This window comes from Amblyomma mixtum, chromosome 5, assembly GCF_055824585.1.
Source record: "Amblyomma mixtum isolate Tamu chromosome 5, ASM5582458v1, whole genome shotgun sequence".
Lineage (NCBI taxonomy): Eukaryota > Metazoa > Arthropoda > Arachnida > Ixodida > Ixodidae > Amblyomma > Amblyomma mixtum.
The window spans coordinates 118,367,862-118,385,279 of record NC_143016.1 but is presented as its reverse complement, the minus strand read 5'-3'; the positions used below and the strand labels follow the sequence as shown (position 1 = coordinate 118,385,279).

The 17,418-nt window shown below is 46.6% G+C and overlaps 1 protein-coding gene across 1 annotated transcript; it reads right to left on the bottom strand.

Moving 5' to 3' along the window:
• Positions 1–1,996: 1,996 nt before the first annotated feature.
• Positions 1,997–17,406, bottom strand: LOC149343462 (xaa-Arg dipeptidase-like). The gene is made up of 7 exons (XM_089542400.1): positions 17,338–17,406; positions 10,367–10,571; positions 9,375–9,544; positions 8,671–8,820; positions 8,203–8,335; positions 5,881–6,126; positions 1,997–2,309 (listed from the first exon to the last, which is right to left on the bottom strand). The coding sequence occupies exons 2-7, from the start codon at positions 10,569–10,571 to the stop codon at positions 2,014–2,016; spliced, it is 1,200 nt and encodes a 399-aa protein (XP_089398526.1). The 5' UTR covers positions 17,338–17,406; the 3' UTR covers positions 1,997–2,013.
• Between the last annotated feature and the right edge of the window lie 12 nt (positions 17,407–17,418).

The window sequence follows — 17,418 nt, the reverse complement described above, 5'->3', positions numbered from 1 at the left end:
CACTAAAAACCACCTGCTACCGTTGGCAGTTGGAAGGTGGAGGCTTCATTCAGGCGCCGACGCAGCCAGGCAGTTTTCGTCTTCATTGCCCTTTAATGCTATAGCCTTAAATCATAGTCTTTTATGCTACAAGCTGATACAATCAAAGTCTACAGAGGCACTGTGAAGAAAGAAGTCGCCCTGCCCTCGATCTGAAATTTGTACCTGGGGAAGATTCGTGAAATAGGCAAGTACAGCATTGTTTCCCACCAAGCTGCAGTCCTGAAAATGCTCGGAGGATGACTTGGCTACTACCAGCCACTGTGTTTATAGTTTTGGGCGTTCAGTGAGCGAACGAAAGGTTGTGAAAGGGATCTAAGAGCAGAGATTTAAATGAATGATAGAGTTACCTTAAAGAACAGCCCGGCGTAGCTTATTCTTGCCTTCGTTGAGTCTGTTTTTATCTGCCCGTCGTTTACAGATCATATCGGATGCGCGTGCTTTGGCTTGGGTGAGAAATTGAAAACGATGCGCAACGCTATCCTTAAGAAAGAGATGTATTTCGAGAACGACAGGAAAGAATGCCCTAAAGCCTTTTGTGGATGACATATCAAGTGATGGTTGTGTTGATGGGCAGCGGCAGACCGAATAGCGAGTGCGCACAACTATAAAGGCAAGGCACTTCTAACACGTCCACTGCATTCGCCGCCTGCGCAGCTGTTCGGATGTTGAAAAAAAATTGTACATAGGCTGGCGCACATTTCCGGATGCCTGGCCCAAAAGGCAAATGTCTCCATACTCCCCCTTGTGCCCCGCAGTTCTCTTACTGCATTCTTCGAAGGGCGGTAAAAGAATCGCCTCATTCTTTACTTTCCCGACATGCTTGCTGGGAATATGTCCGGATGAAAGCTCCTATAAAAGCACCCATGAAGTGGCATTCAAGCGTTAATCTTTCCACGAACTCCAGTACGTATGCCTAGTTTTCAAGGCCACAGAACGAACGTAAGGTTCTTATTGTAGTATAATGCGACGAGACAGCCGACGCTTCAGTGGTTTACTCGTGAGATAAAATATGGCGTAAAACGTAATACCATCGGGCATAGATCTATCGAGCGCTGGCAACCAGCGAGAACGTTAGTGTCCAGCGTATCCGCATTCAAATACAGCACAGTAGAATATGTGCGTACTGTACTCTAAGGATCACTTCTGTGAGCTAAACGATTATTCTTTCGGTTAACCTCCCTGCATTTCCTCTTATTCCTCCTCCTTCTCTGTGAGCTGGTCCCGGCCACGATACTTTCACCGGGTTCATTGTGCAACTCTATATCGTCGGCCAACTAACATCGAAATGGGACGATAGCGGTGCGGGTATTGGTGTCGAGATAAAAGAAACCGAAACGCGGCTCTCTTCACAAGCTGTCTGCTTTGCCTACAATCCATCGTGTGCAGCAACTGCAGAGAAGGAATCCAAGGATAAAGTCGCAAGGGGATTTGTACTCTTGCCGATGCTGCTTCCAAATAGTAACGCTGTTACGTGTTGAGCGGACAGCGTGCAGCATGAAAGGTGGCCGATGATGTTTCAGCTTTGCCGATGGTATCTGACCAGAGCCTATTTTCTGCTTGTACACGTAGTAGAAACGGACGTCAGTAAGTACACAAAAGAGAGCACCAAAGCGTAACCGTGGAAAATGATACGTTCAAATAAAAGGAGGCAGAGAAAGGGGAACACATTGGTGACTCCGAGGTAAACCAGCTTATCAAGGCTTTCTCCTCTATGCCCAGCTGCTTGATTTTTATGTTATTTTGATGTGTTTTTGTCCCCACTTTATAAGCCTGCCTTCAGTTCTGTTTACCATGGATGACGATATGCTTGCAGTAAAAAAAAAAACGCTATACAAGGACCATGGACACTTTTATGAGGGTACGAGGAAGACTAAGCAACGAAGAAATTCTTCCTCATTTTTAATAAACGCCGTTCAGAAATTCTCGATGGCCGCTTCATACATGTTCACTCTGGTGTATTCACGTTGTTCGTCAGTCCTGAAACTCTTTGCGGGTGCGCTCGAAGTGCTCCCAGGCGGTATCGAGGAGGCTATGGTCGCGGAGCAAGTCAAAGGCTGTCAGTGCTAGTGCCTTCCCCACGACCAGAGCCCTCTCCTGGGACTGCCTCGTGCCGGCGACGCGGCTGTACTCGGCTGTGTGGTTCATGGCGGCCGACTCGATGCGGAACATGGGATGGATGGTTGGAAGACGGTGCGACACGTTGCCAACGTCCGATGTGGCGCCCGTGATCATAGGGCGGCTGTCCATGGCGTCAACGAACGAAATTCCTGCGCAGCCAATGCACAACGATTATGTCGCTTAACTTTTGCTTAGGAAAGGCAGCTTATCGATAATTTAAGAGTCGACACAAAGTCACCAACAGATGGCACTCACTCGCAAGGATTATGCTAGCTTGTCTATTTTAAAGCAGAGTATGACGGAGATTTAGCCTATCAGGAGTTCGCAGCTGCTCGAGTGTTTTTCGTTTTATCTAATATTTGGTATTACCTAAGTTATATGACACATATTGATATCACCCCAAGTGATTAGGGACTCGTTGGCACTTCAATGGTAATCGTATACCTCCATCGGGGCATAATTCCACAACTGCTGCTTTAACTCCTCGAAATTTATTTCACCTACTTGATATCATGGAAAAGCGGTTTCTGTTGTATTTAAACTGCCAAAGATCAGTGCTGCTCAGTGAACTGCATTTGTAGCACTGCCATTAGTACGATGTAGGAGCAATACTTTTATAGTGACCTTTAGTAGTTTAAGGTAAAGGTCTCATTGTTTATTTATTTATTTATTTATACAGAATACCCCTAAAGGCCCTCGAGAGGGTATTACATAGGGGGGGGGGAGCACAGGCAATTGAACAGAATAAAACAAAACCACAAATATAAAACAAACAACAAAAGCACAAATAAGACACTTTGCATGACATAAGTGAGCAAAAGAATCAAAACAAAAGCACAAATAAGACACTTTGCATGACATAAGTAAGCAAAAGAATCAAAAGAATGGCAGCGCGGCAAAGAACGAAGATTACTGCAGTATTAAAATTATACAAACAGAACACTAATGCAATGAATCATTTTAGTAACAAACGATGCAAAAAAGGAAGCCATGAGCAAATAAAATAACAATGTATGCGAAGAGTTAAGCAGTAGTTATTGAAGATATGTTTAAAATATTTATCAGGATCAGTGGTGGCTGCGATATGTGAAGGCAGAGTGCTCCAGTTGTTCCTGTCTATGAACTGATGTATTGGGACAACGATGGCGGTAACAGCTAGCTCATAGATGACTTTTAATAAGCTATCAAAGTAAACCAATTGGTTCACATTACTGCAGCCGAATGGGCACGCCACTGAATTTTCCAGTTTGGCACTGGAACCCAGGAAAAAATCTCTGCCTCTCCCATAACCGAGAGTAGAGTAAGCATGAAATGTTTACGGGCCTAACACATTGGTTGTAGATAGTACTAGTCAAAATCTTGAAATGGGTCGAGTGTTGTGTTCAGGAAAGTAAAAACAGCGCTAAACTCTACACAAAACACACAGAAAGACGGACAGGATGGGCGCTGACTCCAACTAAGTTTATTGAAAGCGACATGTAGCATATATATAGCCCGAAGAAGATGAACACATGCGCATTCTTTACATGGCAAAAAAAACACACACACACACATGGACGATAACTTCTCATAATCGCGTATTTTTTATCAGTCTGTGCTCACTTCCTCGTAGGGAGATAGAAGTGGTGCTGACGCACCTGCCACCTCTCTCTTTGATAAAAAAGGCTTCTGCCAGTTGGCGCGCTAATCTATCTTTACTTCCGGTTAGAATTTTAATCTCTTCAAGTCGTGATACACAGTTCTTTTTTATTTTCATCAATGCAAGAGCGGCAATGGGCGGGTAGGTTTTCGAACGAATCTGATGCGTTCCCTAACGACCTTCTATGTTCCCCGGCACGCTCGTTGACGCAGCGTCCAGTCTGGCCGACGTACACCTTGCCACATGTAAGGGGGATCTCGTAGACCACTCCCGTGGCACACCTTACGTAAGGTGTGTAAGCTTTGAGTGCTTCTTCCCACACCCAGATGTTTCTTTCGCACCGCGGTGCGAAAGAAACATCGCACCGCGAAAGAAACACCACACCAAACCACACCACACCACACCACACCACACCACACCACACCACACCACACCACACCACACCACACCACACCACACCACACCACACCACACCACACCACACCACACCACACCACACCACACCACACCACACCACACCACACCACACCACACCACACCACACCACACCACACCACACCACACTGTTCTTGTGGCGTCGAAGCAATCGCCTGCAATAGAACGGGCTTAGGTAGGCAGCCGCGAACCGTGGCGGCCTTGCCGCTTTCAGGAGCGGCCGCATAATAATGGCGTTGTCGGCAGGGGCGAGCAGTCTTCTGCTGTGGCGTATCACTCGCAAAGCGATCGCTTTTCACGCAAGACGTTTCCTACTTCTCCTTTCATCAGGCTACATTGCTCGGCTTAAGCAAGCAGCTGTGACTGTGGTGGTATTGGAATGCAGGACGATGCAGAAGCGTGCGCGGACACGATGAGACGCAGGCCTGACAAGAATGTATATGCAGCGCATCTGATACGGTCTGAAGGCCAAGCGGCCGGTCTTTTACATGCGTGAGTGTGGGACCGCAGTGCCATCCTTGGGGATGGCGCGGAAGTAGTTTTTAAGCCAAAAGCCCTTCTCGTCCTGGAGCTCCCCTCTTGCTATCGTCTTTTCTCGTTAAATCTCGTACGGTGCCCGTATGTTCTCGTTTCAGTGCCCGGATGAGTGGAATTCAGTGCCCGGATGTTGGCTCTCGGTCTCGGCGTGACGTCACCACACTGCCGACAGCGGGAGCTAAAAGCATTTCATGCTTAAAACATCTCATGGTAAGCCTGCACAAGCCTACTGATTTGGGCTAGATGGAGTAGTATTGTTCACAGGAAACAGTGCACATGATGCGACAAATTAGAAAGAAAACAGTGGCTAAAATTTAACATTTTTATTAAAACCTCGCTGAACAGAAAAAAAAACACAGGTGACAGAGAAAAATCATCTCGTCGTTCTGCTGAGTCAGTATTATGTAGCACAGGACGAAAGCTCAACCAAGAGAAGGAAAACGCTTTGACTTTCTGTATTTGCTGCGTTGTGTTCAGCGAGACGTCAGATCTGGTTGTTTCCGGTTAACCTCCCTGCCTTTCCTCTTCTACCTCCTCCTCCTAGATCTAGTAAGTTAACTCAGCCACTTTTGTGCTCTTCATTAGCGGTTCCGCGTCAAGCGCATGCTCCTTGCTCTCAGTCAAAAGGAAGTAGGCACGTTGCTGTAAAATGAAGTTTCATTGTGAGTCAGAGCACATAAATGCGAAGCGGAAAAATTTACATTTATAGATGGATGAGAAGTAGAGTACTTAAGGCAACCCGTTTAAGTGTAACGAATTGTCAACCTACTCTCTCGATTCTGCTAGATAGATTAGTAATCTTAGTGCGCGTGGCAAGGGCCGCACAATTAGAAGGGGAGTCAGAGGGTGGTTAAGGGTGCTATAAAGTTTTCGATGCAACGTGGAACTTCAGCGGGTTCATAAAAATGACACCAGGTTTCAGACAAAATTCCTTAAACCTGAGAAATCGGTAACGCGTAACACTGAGACCGTGCTATGGGCTTCTTATCTTTGCTATGTGTACGTTATTTTGCAGGTTGACACGTGGAGAAGAAGCGATGAATGTGCCGCAAATACGTTATCCCTTCCCCACGTCTTCAATGACTCTATTACGCACGAATTAAGCCTACCTTGTTCCTCGGCGCGGCGTTGAAACGCCTTTAGCAGAGGCTCGTTCAGGTGCATGTGCTTGCAGAAAATCCCTTTCTCTGTGATCCTGACCGCGCAGCCCGTGGCCTTGGCAGCTGCTTCCATGCACGCCTCCACGTCACGCTGAACCTTTTGTAGCAGTTGACTGGTGGGCGATCGCACGCAAAAGTGAAGATGGCTTCGACAAACTTTGGTGTTTGGCGCTTCTTCGGAGCGCAGTAGAATGCCTGAGAAAAAGCAAAATATTCGCGTTTTGTAAAGTGCCCATTATAACCATAGCTAGTGCAGCAGTAGAACATGGGATATTTGAAGGTGCGGGCTTCCTTTGATGTTAAAAGCCACCTAATAAACGTAAATAGTAAGTTTTATGCATTTCCCCGCGGTACCGGGCTGTATTCCGAGCTTGGAGCAAGCTATTGCCTCGAATTTCCTCTCTTTGGTATTTCTGAGCAGTATTCTCAACAAGAAAATTTAAGCAACATGGAGCTTCAACTGCCGTGTGTATAATTCCTTTGATTACTCTGCGAGATTAGAGCGATATTGGGCACCGTACCACTACGGTATGTTAAAGGGCACTCGAATTTTTTGAAATTGCGATTTGATTATGGACTGGACATGTGATGGTACTGTCCCGCAAGATGCGTGCTGAATCTGGACAAAGCATAATGACTACAAAAGTACAGTTCTGTTTATCAGGTATCATACCGTTCAGTGTATCATGCACATTACTCTTGCATAGTGCTACGTAATGAGCAAAGCCTTAAAATAATCTCTAGGCAGCCATGGTATCAATGTCCGGAGAGAGAGATAAGTGATGATAAGAAGGGCAAAGAGGTCTGCAGGAAAGGGATCGAGATATCTGGCCTGCTAATCTGCACGGAGGATGGGGAAGAAGAGAAGAAAGAAGGTCGTGATGGGTTCGAGGCAATGTGAGGTGTCCATGACCCTGTTGCACTGCAGGATACCGCGGCTAAATCTTTATTTATGCCGATCGGGGCTTTCGATATCCAATCTTTGTGAGTCTTGTGGCGTAATTGAGTCTATAGAACAGTTTTTCCTCTCCTGCCGGTGGCTCGCTGCTCTCTGTAGAATTTACTTGGAGATCCCCCTCGCTCGGCTTGGGCTTCCTCTATCTTTTCCGATTCTCTTATCCTTCGGGGCAAGCGCCAAGGGATATGCCCTGAAACCAGTGTGCGATTCTAATCACGATTATATAATTTCGTCTGGTAGATTCCTCTGCTAGAATGTGAATTCACAACTTTTCCTTCTCCGTATTTTTTGCTTTGTACAAATTCTAGCTCTGCGTCCCAAAATTTGAAATATACTCCATTCCCTGTACATGAGTGCGTTTGTATTAGCTATGCACCCTGGCCAATCCCCCGCCGTGGGTATGTGCCATTCAGCCTGAGGACATCATCATCATCATCATGGGAAGAAATTCGAGTAGGTGCACGCACATTTGATGACATGACAACCGAGAGTCGAGATCCGAGTCGCAAAAAAGACGTGAAAATTCCTTCATTGCCTGGACTGATTTCTAACTCCGCTGCCAAGCACCTAGCAGTAAGTCCTCCGAGAGTAGTATGCTATCTATGCGCTTCAGGAAAGCGGCCAACGTTAGTCTCGCGCGCGCATGTACTGGAATAATTCGGGATATCAGCTAGTCCAACAAGATGTAAGTACTTTTATGTGAAAGCGATGTCTAAACGGAGCCTATGCATCAAGCATGCATGAGCATGCCGCGGAATTACATGCGGAACCAAAATTTTATTGCCAGATTTAGTCCTTCAAGACGGATGGGCCGAGCGTCTAAGTGGGCCTAGTATCTAGCCATTGCACTCTTCATAATATCCGAAAGATGACAAGTGCCGTCCGGTCTTGAGAAAGGCACAAATGTACGGAGGCCATTGCTGAAAGCGCTCTTTGCTTCAGCATTAGCCCTCTCATTTCCATCGAGCTATTGTCCAGGGGTCTATTGAAGTACCATTCGATGACCTTTTTTTTGATCAGTTGAAAGGAGATCAGTGACCTATAGTGCCGGAGACTGCTAGGCGGTGTGGCGTGAAAAACTTCCTAAAATATATTCCAACATCAACCACTGCTGAGCTTTTGAGTCCTTCGAAAAACGATTCGGCACATCTGTGGCGAACCACCTCAAGAGTATTGTATATTCACATACTCAAAGCCTGCGGTATAATAGATCAAAATGCATGCGTGAGACAGTTGATGTTAAGCGTAGGCAATTCTTGAAAGCAGTTTTATTCGTATGATGTTGGGACAGAATGATGACCATCCACTCTTACCGTGCATCTTGCACTCTTTGTTCAGACGCGCCCTCAATAAAGAGATGTTACAGTAGGCGAGCACAGCGGCATCCAGCGCACTCGATTGCTCTCCATGATCTTGGAGGTCGGCGCTCTCGAAGACCGCGCTGATCTTCAAAAAAACAACAACAAAAGAAAAGAACGGGCACTTAGTAAACGAACACAGCTTTTTACATGAACATTCAGGTTTTGCGCACTCTTTGCAGGTTTCACACTATGGCATCGCTGCGTTTGACTGATGTTTGATTGAAGTATAATAACAAACTTCACTCCTTGCACTGATGTTGAGTACTTGACTGACATAACCATGCAGTGGGTGTTGCGGTGAAAACACACCCCGCTATCAAATGAGAGCGCAGTATTGCAAGCACAAACTGATTTCACTTAGATTTCGTGGAAAACTGTCGCGCCTTGGCTGACTGGGCAGCGTGCACATGCAGAACTCACTCCGGATCTTGCGGACATTACGATGCGGAGGACGTTTCTCCTCTCGGGATGCGCCATCAGAGCGGCGTCCACATCGTCCAGGACACCGGCTCGCAGGAGGAGTTCCTTTCCCATGCCGCCTTCCTCGGCGGGCGTGCCCAGCACAACGAGCTGGATGCGTCGCAAGTCGAAATGAGTTCTTGGTTTGGCTTATTAACACTATTTCGACTACTCTAAACTCAGCAAACAATCAAAGTAAATTTTGAGATTTCGTATTGAGAGCGTTCTTAAAAAAAGGACGAAAAAGAAAAGACAACGGAAATCTTGTTGCGTGTTAATCGAGAAACATGTATGCGGTACCTTTCCTTGCATTCAGTGAATAACAGCTCAAGCGAAGTACAGAGTTCGGATGCTGTATTTTGAAGTAGCTAAAGGTTTGTCTGCTGTTAGTTTAATTAAAGCCACATTTAAGGGACTAACAATGTTTCGCGAGCACTCCGCAGATAACGCTGTCATATATTTAACGAATGGTATGAGTGCCCTTGAGTTTATGTTACACATTTTAAACGTAACGTGTTGTTATACGGAAACCATTTATGTAAAGGCAATTACAGCTTTCACTTTTTATCGGTGGCTGAAACGTGCGCACAATGGTTATCAAAAAGGTGCCCAAATGCTGAACGCTGCTGTAACATGCCTATACTAGACGATGGTCGTCAACTCACTTTGCCTTGCAGCGGTGTGCCGCATGACTGGCTGTGAGCCTGCATGAGTTCGCGAGCTGCGACAGCTGCGGCGAGCGCGCTCTCGGCAATCAGATTGTGCCCGCAGGCATGGCCCAGGCCTGGTAGGGCGTCGTACTCGCACAGGAGTGCCACGACGGGGGAAGGGCCCACTGTAATTTGTTTGTGAGTAGAGGCACACTCAGGATTCTCTCATAAAAATGGATGGCTCAAGGCAAAACCTTATGTAGTCGCTCGTCATTACGTACTATTAATGTACCGAGCGCAATCATTGTATGTAGTATTGGGAAAGCGGCAAATTTAAGATGCCCTGAAGCAACTTTACAAAAGTAAAACCCTGCGCAAAAGAGGAGAGACCACACGAACCAACAGTAGCGCGTGCCAGCGCTTTCTCACTGTGCAGCGCCTGCTTTCAAGATATGCATGGGTGCTTGACCAAATACGTTAGCCTGTCTGTCCAACCAATCCTGACATACAAGCTTTAAACACAGAAAAATCGCAATCATTGCAATTCCCGTGGTCTCTCCACTTTTGCGCACGACTGTGCGTGTACACCCTGCACTCTTAGGATTCCATGTCGAACACCTTGAATGCTGGTTCGCATGCAAGCGACTGAAAGATTGAGCGGCGGATCACAGCGAAAACTTCTAAAACAGGCTTTTTCTCGCGGCGGCAGGATGGGCTGGCGTTTTCGGTTGTATGTGAAACATGCTTGACACAAAACTTCAGCTACCCAAGCGTCTCTTCCAGAACGATCGGCAATAACGTTTCTTTCACTGGACGAAGATGTTACAAAATTTGCCTGCCACATAAAAAAGAAAAAAAAAATGCTTGGGCGCTCAACCAGCCGCATTTCAGCTCATCATCGCGCTTCGAGTCGAAGGAGCAGAAATTTCATGCACCGCTTGTGAACAATGTATGTTTTAAAAACCTGCAAATAATACATGTGGTCATGTGAGGGTGCTCTTTATTACCTCCGTATTCAGCTCGGAAGGCCGTCTCCAGGCCATAGTGCCGCTTCACTTGGAACTGTTCGGCTTCGAGGAAAGCGCAAATGGCATCATGCGCCTTGTGCTCCTCGAAGCAAGTCTCGGGATTCTCCCACAAGAACCGGCCGACGGCATGCACTGCTTCCGCGCTGCTCGCCACTGCTTTATCCACGACTTCCTGGGCGTCCATCTGCGCCGCGAAATAAACTGCACTAAAGGCAAGCAGAAAAAATCTTGATAAACCGTTTTTTCCGCAGCTGCTACAGCGTCCGCATGGCAGTAGATTTCAAACATTACCGCAGGGATTTGAAATGTTTGATTGGGTGCACATGCAAAGCGTCTTAAGCTATGAGACGCCGTAGTATAGGGCCCGGGTAATTTCGAGAACCTGGGATTATTTAACGTACATGCACTCATGACCAGGAATTTGAGACAGCGCACACCTAGTTCACGCTCTGTTCAGCGGTCATTCGGTCATTCTTTTTCTGGCTTATGGTACGGATGATATAAGAACGCTGTTTACGAATGTTCGAAGTTATGCCCCACGTGGTAGGCCCCGTGAAAATCGAAAGCGCTTTTCCCGGATTCCTGGTATGGAAATCACATAGCACACAGTACTCTAGCATTTCGCCTCCATCGAAATATGACCTCGCGCACGAATAATTTTCTATGGATGTCAGGACTACCAGGTTCTAGCGGAGGGAGAATTTTAACTGAGATTTAGAGTGCGCAGAACGAGTTTGTCATTACAAGTACAGTGGTTTTCCCAACTAAAATATCCTTTTGTCACACCGTATTGATTAATTAAGTGAGTAAGTAAGAGAGTTATTAGGTAACGAAGTAAGTAAGGGGTCCGAGTAAGGGGCAGGCGCTTATCAACTCCACAGTCCCTATAGTGTTTGGGTGAAGATTAATCTTGGTAGTCTTGTGTTCACTTATTTCCTAGCTTGAGTTTAGCAGCACAACTATCTTGTGCAGTATAATTTGAGGAATATAATTTATTCTTATTATTCAAGCACTGGTAGATGAGTTTCGTAGATTGTATATTTGTTTCCAGTGTGCATGATGTATGAAAGCGTTTGTCTCACTGTAAAATATATGTGGCGAGCATTAGCGGCAAACCGCAGTTTATTAGTTTATAAATATTTAGTATCTCTTAGCTACGCGCACATGACACTGTGGTCTCGAAATATAGAATAAAAGAACACATATTCCATATGGCACCCACAGCAATACTTATCGATCGAATTGGGATCAATCCATAATCGTGCTGTTGGGTTTCTCATTTCTTGTTTCTCAAGATACAACTGGGTCACCGCTCAAGGCAGCCCCTCTTTCTCTCAAATCTTGAATCACGCCGCGTCATTTCACGCCTGTGCCTACTTAATACATTACGACACAATGAAAAATCACGATACTCCCTGCTAACTGCCCCACTAAGTTGGTCCTCTCACCTGTACCACAATAACCCGATAGCCCACATCAGCTTCTTCATGTCTGCTTACAACAACTCACAGTGCAATTGCACTACGAATTCGTTAACTAAAGACATCGCTTCATGCACACATCATAAAGCATTCCGGGAGAAAATAAGAACTCATCTTTTATAGCGTTCAACGGTTTCGTCCGTACCTGTTACCATGTTTTGCTTTCTCGCTTTTTGTAACGAAGAATATGCATCCTATGTGGCACACTGATATACCTTGCTTTATCATGCCTGTTTTTGTAGTTCTTTTTCAGTTCCTCAGTTTTCTTTCAGTCCTTTTTCAGTTACTCTGACCTTTTTTGTTATGCACGCTTTCGCCGTGTGGAAACTAATACGTCCCTCTCCTTGTGTAGTGCCTTCGGGACCTTAAGGCCACAATAAAAGAAATGAAGTAACTCGAATCGCGCTCATTGTAATGGGAATAGTGCTTTCAAATTTGTGTCGAATTGCTGTCACCAAGTTGCCAGCAATATTTTAATAAGTGCCAGAAGATTACTCAAGAGCCAGACAAACAAAGTTACTTTTTAAACAAAGTGGCAGAGTAGACCTAAATTTGTTATTGATACCAATGGAGCGTGCGACTTAATACACACAACGTTAGCGCGGTCATTCCCCAACAACGTTCGGTTAAGCATGTTTCCGTGAAAACGTATCTACTCAACATGATAGATGATCTGTTCTAAAAAAAAATGATTCATTTTACATCTGAAACTTACTTGAGAAGTTTAAACGCTCTATGCCTTGTTTTATTCACATGCAAGTGCAATTTCTTGATGGTGAACCAAACATATAGCTCGTCCTACCACAACCACTGATAGCATTTGTTGACTATAGTTTCGTATGTTCCTTACTGAAGGACACATCAGTGTCGCCTGCGTGCAGATATATTTCAGGAATGTTCAGCATATTGTGAATATCAGAAAGGCTAAAATTGCGCAAAAGGACGAGGACATAGGCGAGCACAGCATGAAACACCACGAGCGCAGAATTTCAATAATCTGCAGTGCTTTAAAAGAATGAAAAAGAAAAAACCACAAAACATCATCACTGACATAAAAAGAAAGTAAGCTAGACCGTACTTAAAATCTGGAAAACACAAATCAATTGTTCGGGTGCTTGAAGCTACTCTAGAGGAGTCTCCTAACTGCATAGGTGCAGAATTCAAGCGGCAGTAACAGCCTTTGAGAAGCTGAGTGGTTCAACCTCCCTGTCGCTGCATTAGCCGTGCTTCAGAGAACTGTAAGTCATCTGCACCTTTAAGGTGAGGTTTGCTAAATGACTTGCTGAATCGTTATATAAATATATCTGTGGTGAAAAAAATTCTGAGTGCGTGTGTTTGTTGCTTTCAAAAAATTTTGGTGTGGCGTGGCTCGTTGGCTGTATTTTTTTTTTTCAGCGAATTCTTTTGTAGCGAAAGTTATATTGGCCACGAACTTCGATTTTGCTGTGGCGGTGCTCCGAGGAGGTACAGAGAGCGACCATGAGCCGTTGCCTATAAACCGCCGTAGCTGGCGGACGCCGCGCGCTCGCCGCGCCATCTGGCATGACATCACACCGCGCGCCTCGCCGCGGAGCCGCCGCTTGGTATGACGTCACACCGCTTGCCTTGTCGTTGCGCTCGCCTCCGCTCGCTTCGCCAGCTGTGTCGCATGCCTGATAACATGTCACAGGATTGAAAAGGAGAGCTGGCGTGCGCCGCAACCACAGTTGAGGCGGCAGTAGGGACGGCGACAAGTATGCTAAGCAGGAGGAGGCCTGGAATCGACATCGGAACGACATGAAGAGGAAACAAATAGCCCAGGAAACAGAGGAACAGCGCGCCGAACGACGACTGGCTAAACGCCGTGAATATTGTAGCGTAAATGTACGCACACAAGGAGTAGGCGTATTCACAGATAGCTGACAGCAGCTCAGTCGAACCACTGCAGGCCAACGGCGCACACAACACACTTCGTCTTCTTCGCGCTTTGTGCACGAGCCCAGCACTGTCTTCGTTGTTGTTCATTGACAGAACTCCCGGCGGTGAAAGCATCATCCCGATGCTAAGTGGAAGACGCAGCAGGTGCAAGGTACGGCTTGGGCGAATTACGTGAACAACGTCAGGGGAGGTGGCAAGGGAGGTGGATGACGACGGAGGATCGAGGGGGGCAACCTCATAAGCCACGTCGGTCACCTGACGGAGCACGCGGTAAGGGCCGTTGTACTAACGAAGTAGTTTCTCGAAAAGACCGACACGGCGAGATGGAGACCAAACAAGGACGAGTGATCCTGGCGCGTAGTGTACTGGGCGATGTCGGCGGTCGTAGACAGACTTCTGGTAGGCCTGGGAGGCGGTGAGACGGTCGGGGGCGAGTTCGCGGGCCATAGTTGCTTGGGCGATGGCGTCACGTGCGTACTCCGTGATCGAGGCCGAAGAAGGCGGCAGGAGTGTATCCAAGGGCAACGCAGGATGCCGGCCGTACAGAAGATAGAAAGGCGAATAGCCTGTGTTTTCATGGCGCGATAAATTGTAAGCAAATGTTACATAGGGCAAGGCAAGGTCCCAATCACGATGGTCGGGTGCGACGTACATAGATAGGATGTCAGTGAGGGTCCTATTCAGGCTCTCGGTAAACCCGTCCGTTTGAGGATAGTACGCTGTAGTGAGTTTATGCGGCGGTGAACAGGACCGCAGTATGTCGTCAACTACCCGGGGCAAAAAGTAGCGGCCGCGATCCGTCAGCAATTGGCGTGGGGCATCGTGATGAAGGATGATATTTTGCAATAGGCAATCGGCGACATCGGTAGCGCAACTGGTTGGTAATGCACGCGTGATAGCGTACCGAGTGGCGTAGTCAGTCGCGACAGCGATCCAACGGTTGCCGGAACTGGACGTAGGAAAAGGTCCGAGGAGGTCTAGTCTTACACGATGGAAGGGTTCCAGAGGTACGTCGATAATCTGCAGAAGGCCAGCAGGCAAAGTGGAGGTCCGCTTCCTGCGTTGACAGAATATATCGCCGCGAGCTTTCGCTACTTATATTCTGGCATAGCCGAACTAAGCCGCCTCCAATTTTTTTCGTACTGCGTGCAATCGAGGATCAGAAAACAAGTTTTGATCATGAAACCAATAATAACCTTAAAACTACATAAAAGTAAATACATATTAGCGCTAATAGAAAGCACCTGCATTCTTTTCTCAATATGTGTTAATAGCGTGTGCTCAGTGGCAGACTGTTTCGGTGAATAACTGAGTCTGGTCGGGACACGAAGGCTAAGGGAAGCACGGAGTAAAGAAATGTTGGTTTACCTTTCTAAGCATGCAGACGCAGCTTGCGTCAGTGCGAATTCCTTCTGAATTTGCGATATGAAAGGCCTCATTCCTCACCATAAATATTGGCCGAGTTCATACACTTGTTTCATAATCCATTAAACAGCATACCTTAAATAATGCGAAAGAACTGCTGATCATGTTCACAGCGGCATAATACTCGCTGCCTGGCATCTTCGTCCGCTTACTAACGTGAGAGCGTTCCGGTGCCATTAGCGGCGTCGTGAGCGAAAAAACACGTGGCACGCCTGCCACCTGAGTATCTTTATGTCGTAAAGTCATCACAACCTGCCCGCCTTGGGAGGCAGCAACTACCTGCTCACTGGGTTGTGAGCAAACTTCCCACTGTGGCAGGTGAATAACTGGTCGCGAAAAGTTTCTCGGGAAGAGCAGCCTATGTCCCACAAGCCCCACCGGTGGCTGTCTTTGAAACAGCCATTTACCGTGTCCGTAGAGCATTGCTTAACCGCTCCACCACTGCTCCAGGAGTGGCTTGAGGACTTCCCGCGATTTATGCGGGAGAACATCTCGTTGCTCTCTCTTGTAACTGCTCCCACAGCTGTGACAACCTCGCGAAATACTTGCGCAGGCCTCGTCTTTGAGAACCAGGCATTGGTGCAGCAGGTCGAGCATATATCAATCTATTTCTCCGTTCAGAAAGCTTCCTTCATGACAATTAAGGACTGTCAATGGAGTGTTTCTTGAAGAAGGGATATGTGTGAAAAATAACAAGTTGTCTATAATTATACAATGTATTGCTCGAATTCTTTGCCTCAGTCTATCGAAAAGCTGAAACAGCTGATGAGCTGCGCTCAAATTTCGCATTGCGAAGTGATGTATTCGTCGGCAATTTTTTTTAAAGAAGTCTTAACTGCGCTATGCGAGCGATAAAAACACTATAAAATAAAGATTTTATTACATATCGAAGAATGGACCATTACCCCCAATATATCGATACCAGTAAATTACAGCTTCCTAATATTCAAAACATCTGTCCAAGAAAGTAGAGAATGACCAATTCCGTGTATACGGGCATGTAGGCAGATCTTAGGTGAAACAGAAGGAGTACTTGCGCGGGAGGAATCTATGATGCAACGGCACTGCAATCTTAAGGTTAGGTAAAACGTTATGCGATGGCGAGAGAAAGAGCAGTATCCGTAATGCTAAGAGCGCCTAGAGCATATCCAAAGAGGAACCCAGGCCGCTGAAAGGAGCCATTAAAGCAGTCGCGTCATATCCTTTATGCCGCACTTAAGTGTCCCCCGAATCTTCCACCAAGTTGTCAGTTCATGGGCCGTCGCGTCTTGAGCGAAGCAAGCACATTTTAATGTCCGGCCGAATGCAGCGACTACAGCCTAGCGGCAGTCTTCTCTAATGCACAGCCACAGAAGTCCACGACGAGAACACAAGGTGTTTTAATTAAAGCCACTTTCGAACGCAAAATTTTCGCGGCATTACACCCGCACAAACAGCTTAGATACTATCAAGGTGACGTCGCTTGAAAGGACATCGTGAGAAACAGAATACAGATTTTTTTTTTATTCAATGACACGTTCGCTTCCTCTCTCAGCCGGAGTGTATTCCTGAAACGATATTTTGAGGAAAGTATGCTCGTAAGGGCTGCATCGTCGCCTGTCTCTTGCGTCATATTCTGTGGGCTGATTACGCGCCCTGAAATTCCAAGGAAAGGGGGGTGGGAAAGCTACCATTAGAAAGATTTAGCATATCGGCGACGCATTAGCGCAGACGTACGCAGGATTACCGGACGCCGACTGCGCAGCGCACTAGCATCGGTGCGGTCATGCAGGGCCACTGCCTGTGCGCAGCCGGCGTCTGGTATTCCTGCATACGTCTACGCTAATACGTATCCGGTACTTAGCATCTCTCTATAATCATGGTATCGACCCGTAGAAAGGTAAAAATTTAGCTGAATTTTTTGGCCCTCAACTTTTTGCTGTAGCCGAAGAAATTATCTCATGCCCCCCCCCCCCCCCCCCCTCCTTATCCCGATCGAATTATTGAATGCATACCAAAAAGACAAAATGTAGAAACACTCGGGATTTCGCTTAACACGGCTAACGATACACTGCAGCTTTTGTTCGGGCTACGAAATTAGAAGCGCGCTCATATTCGTACGAGAAGACGCACTCCTGAAGAACGTACCTTATTTACAGTAGTACTCGGAAAACTGATGGTGCGTGAACAAAGGCAGCCTTGCTGCTGTCAGGCCAGTCACTTGTACGG

What these genes read in the sequence shown, in the direction of transcription:
- LOC149343462 (XM_089542400.1), bottom strand. Translation starts at nt 10,571, where the DNA reads ATGGACGCCCAGGAAGTCGTGGATAAAGCAGTGGCGAGCAGCGCGGAA. An exon ending in CTTCCGAGCTGAATACGGAG is followed by an intron (nt 9,545 to 10,366) that starts GTAATAAAGAGC and finishes AACAAATTACAG; the next exon opens with TGGGCCCTTCCCCCGTCGTG. An exon ending in GCACACCGCTGCAAGGCAAA is followed by an intron (nt 8,821 to 9,374) that starts GTGAGTTGACGA and finishes CGACGCATCCAG; the next exon opens with CTCGTTGTGCTGGGCACGCC.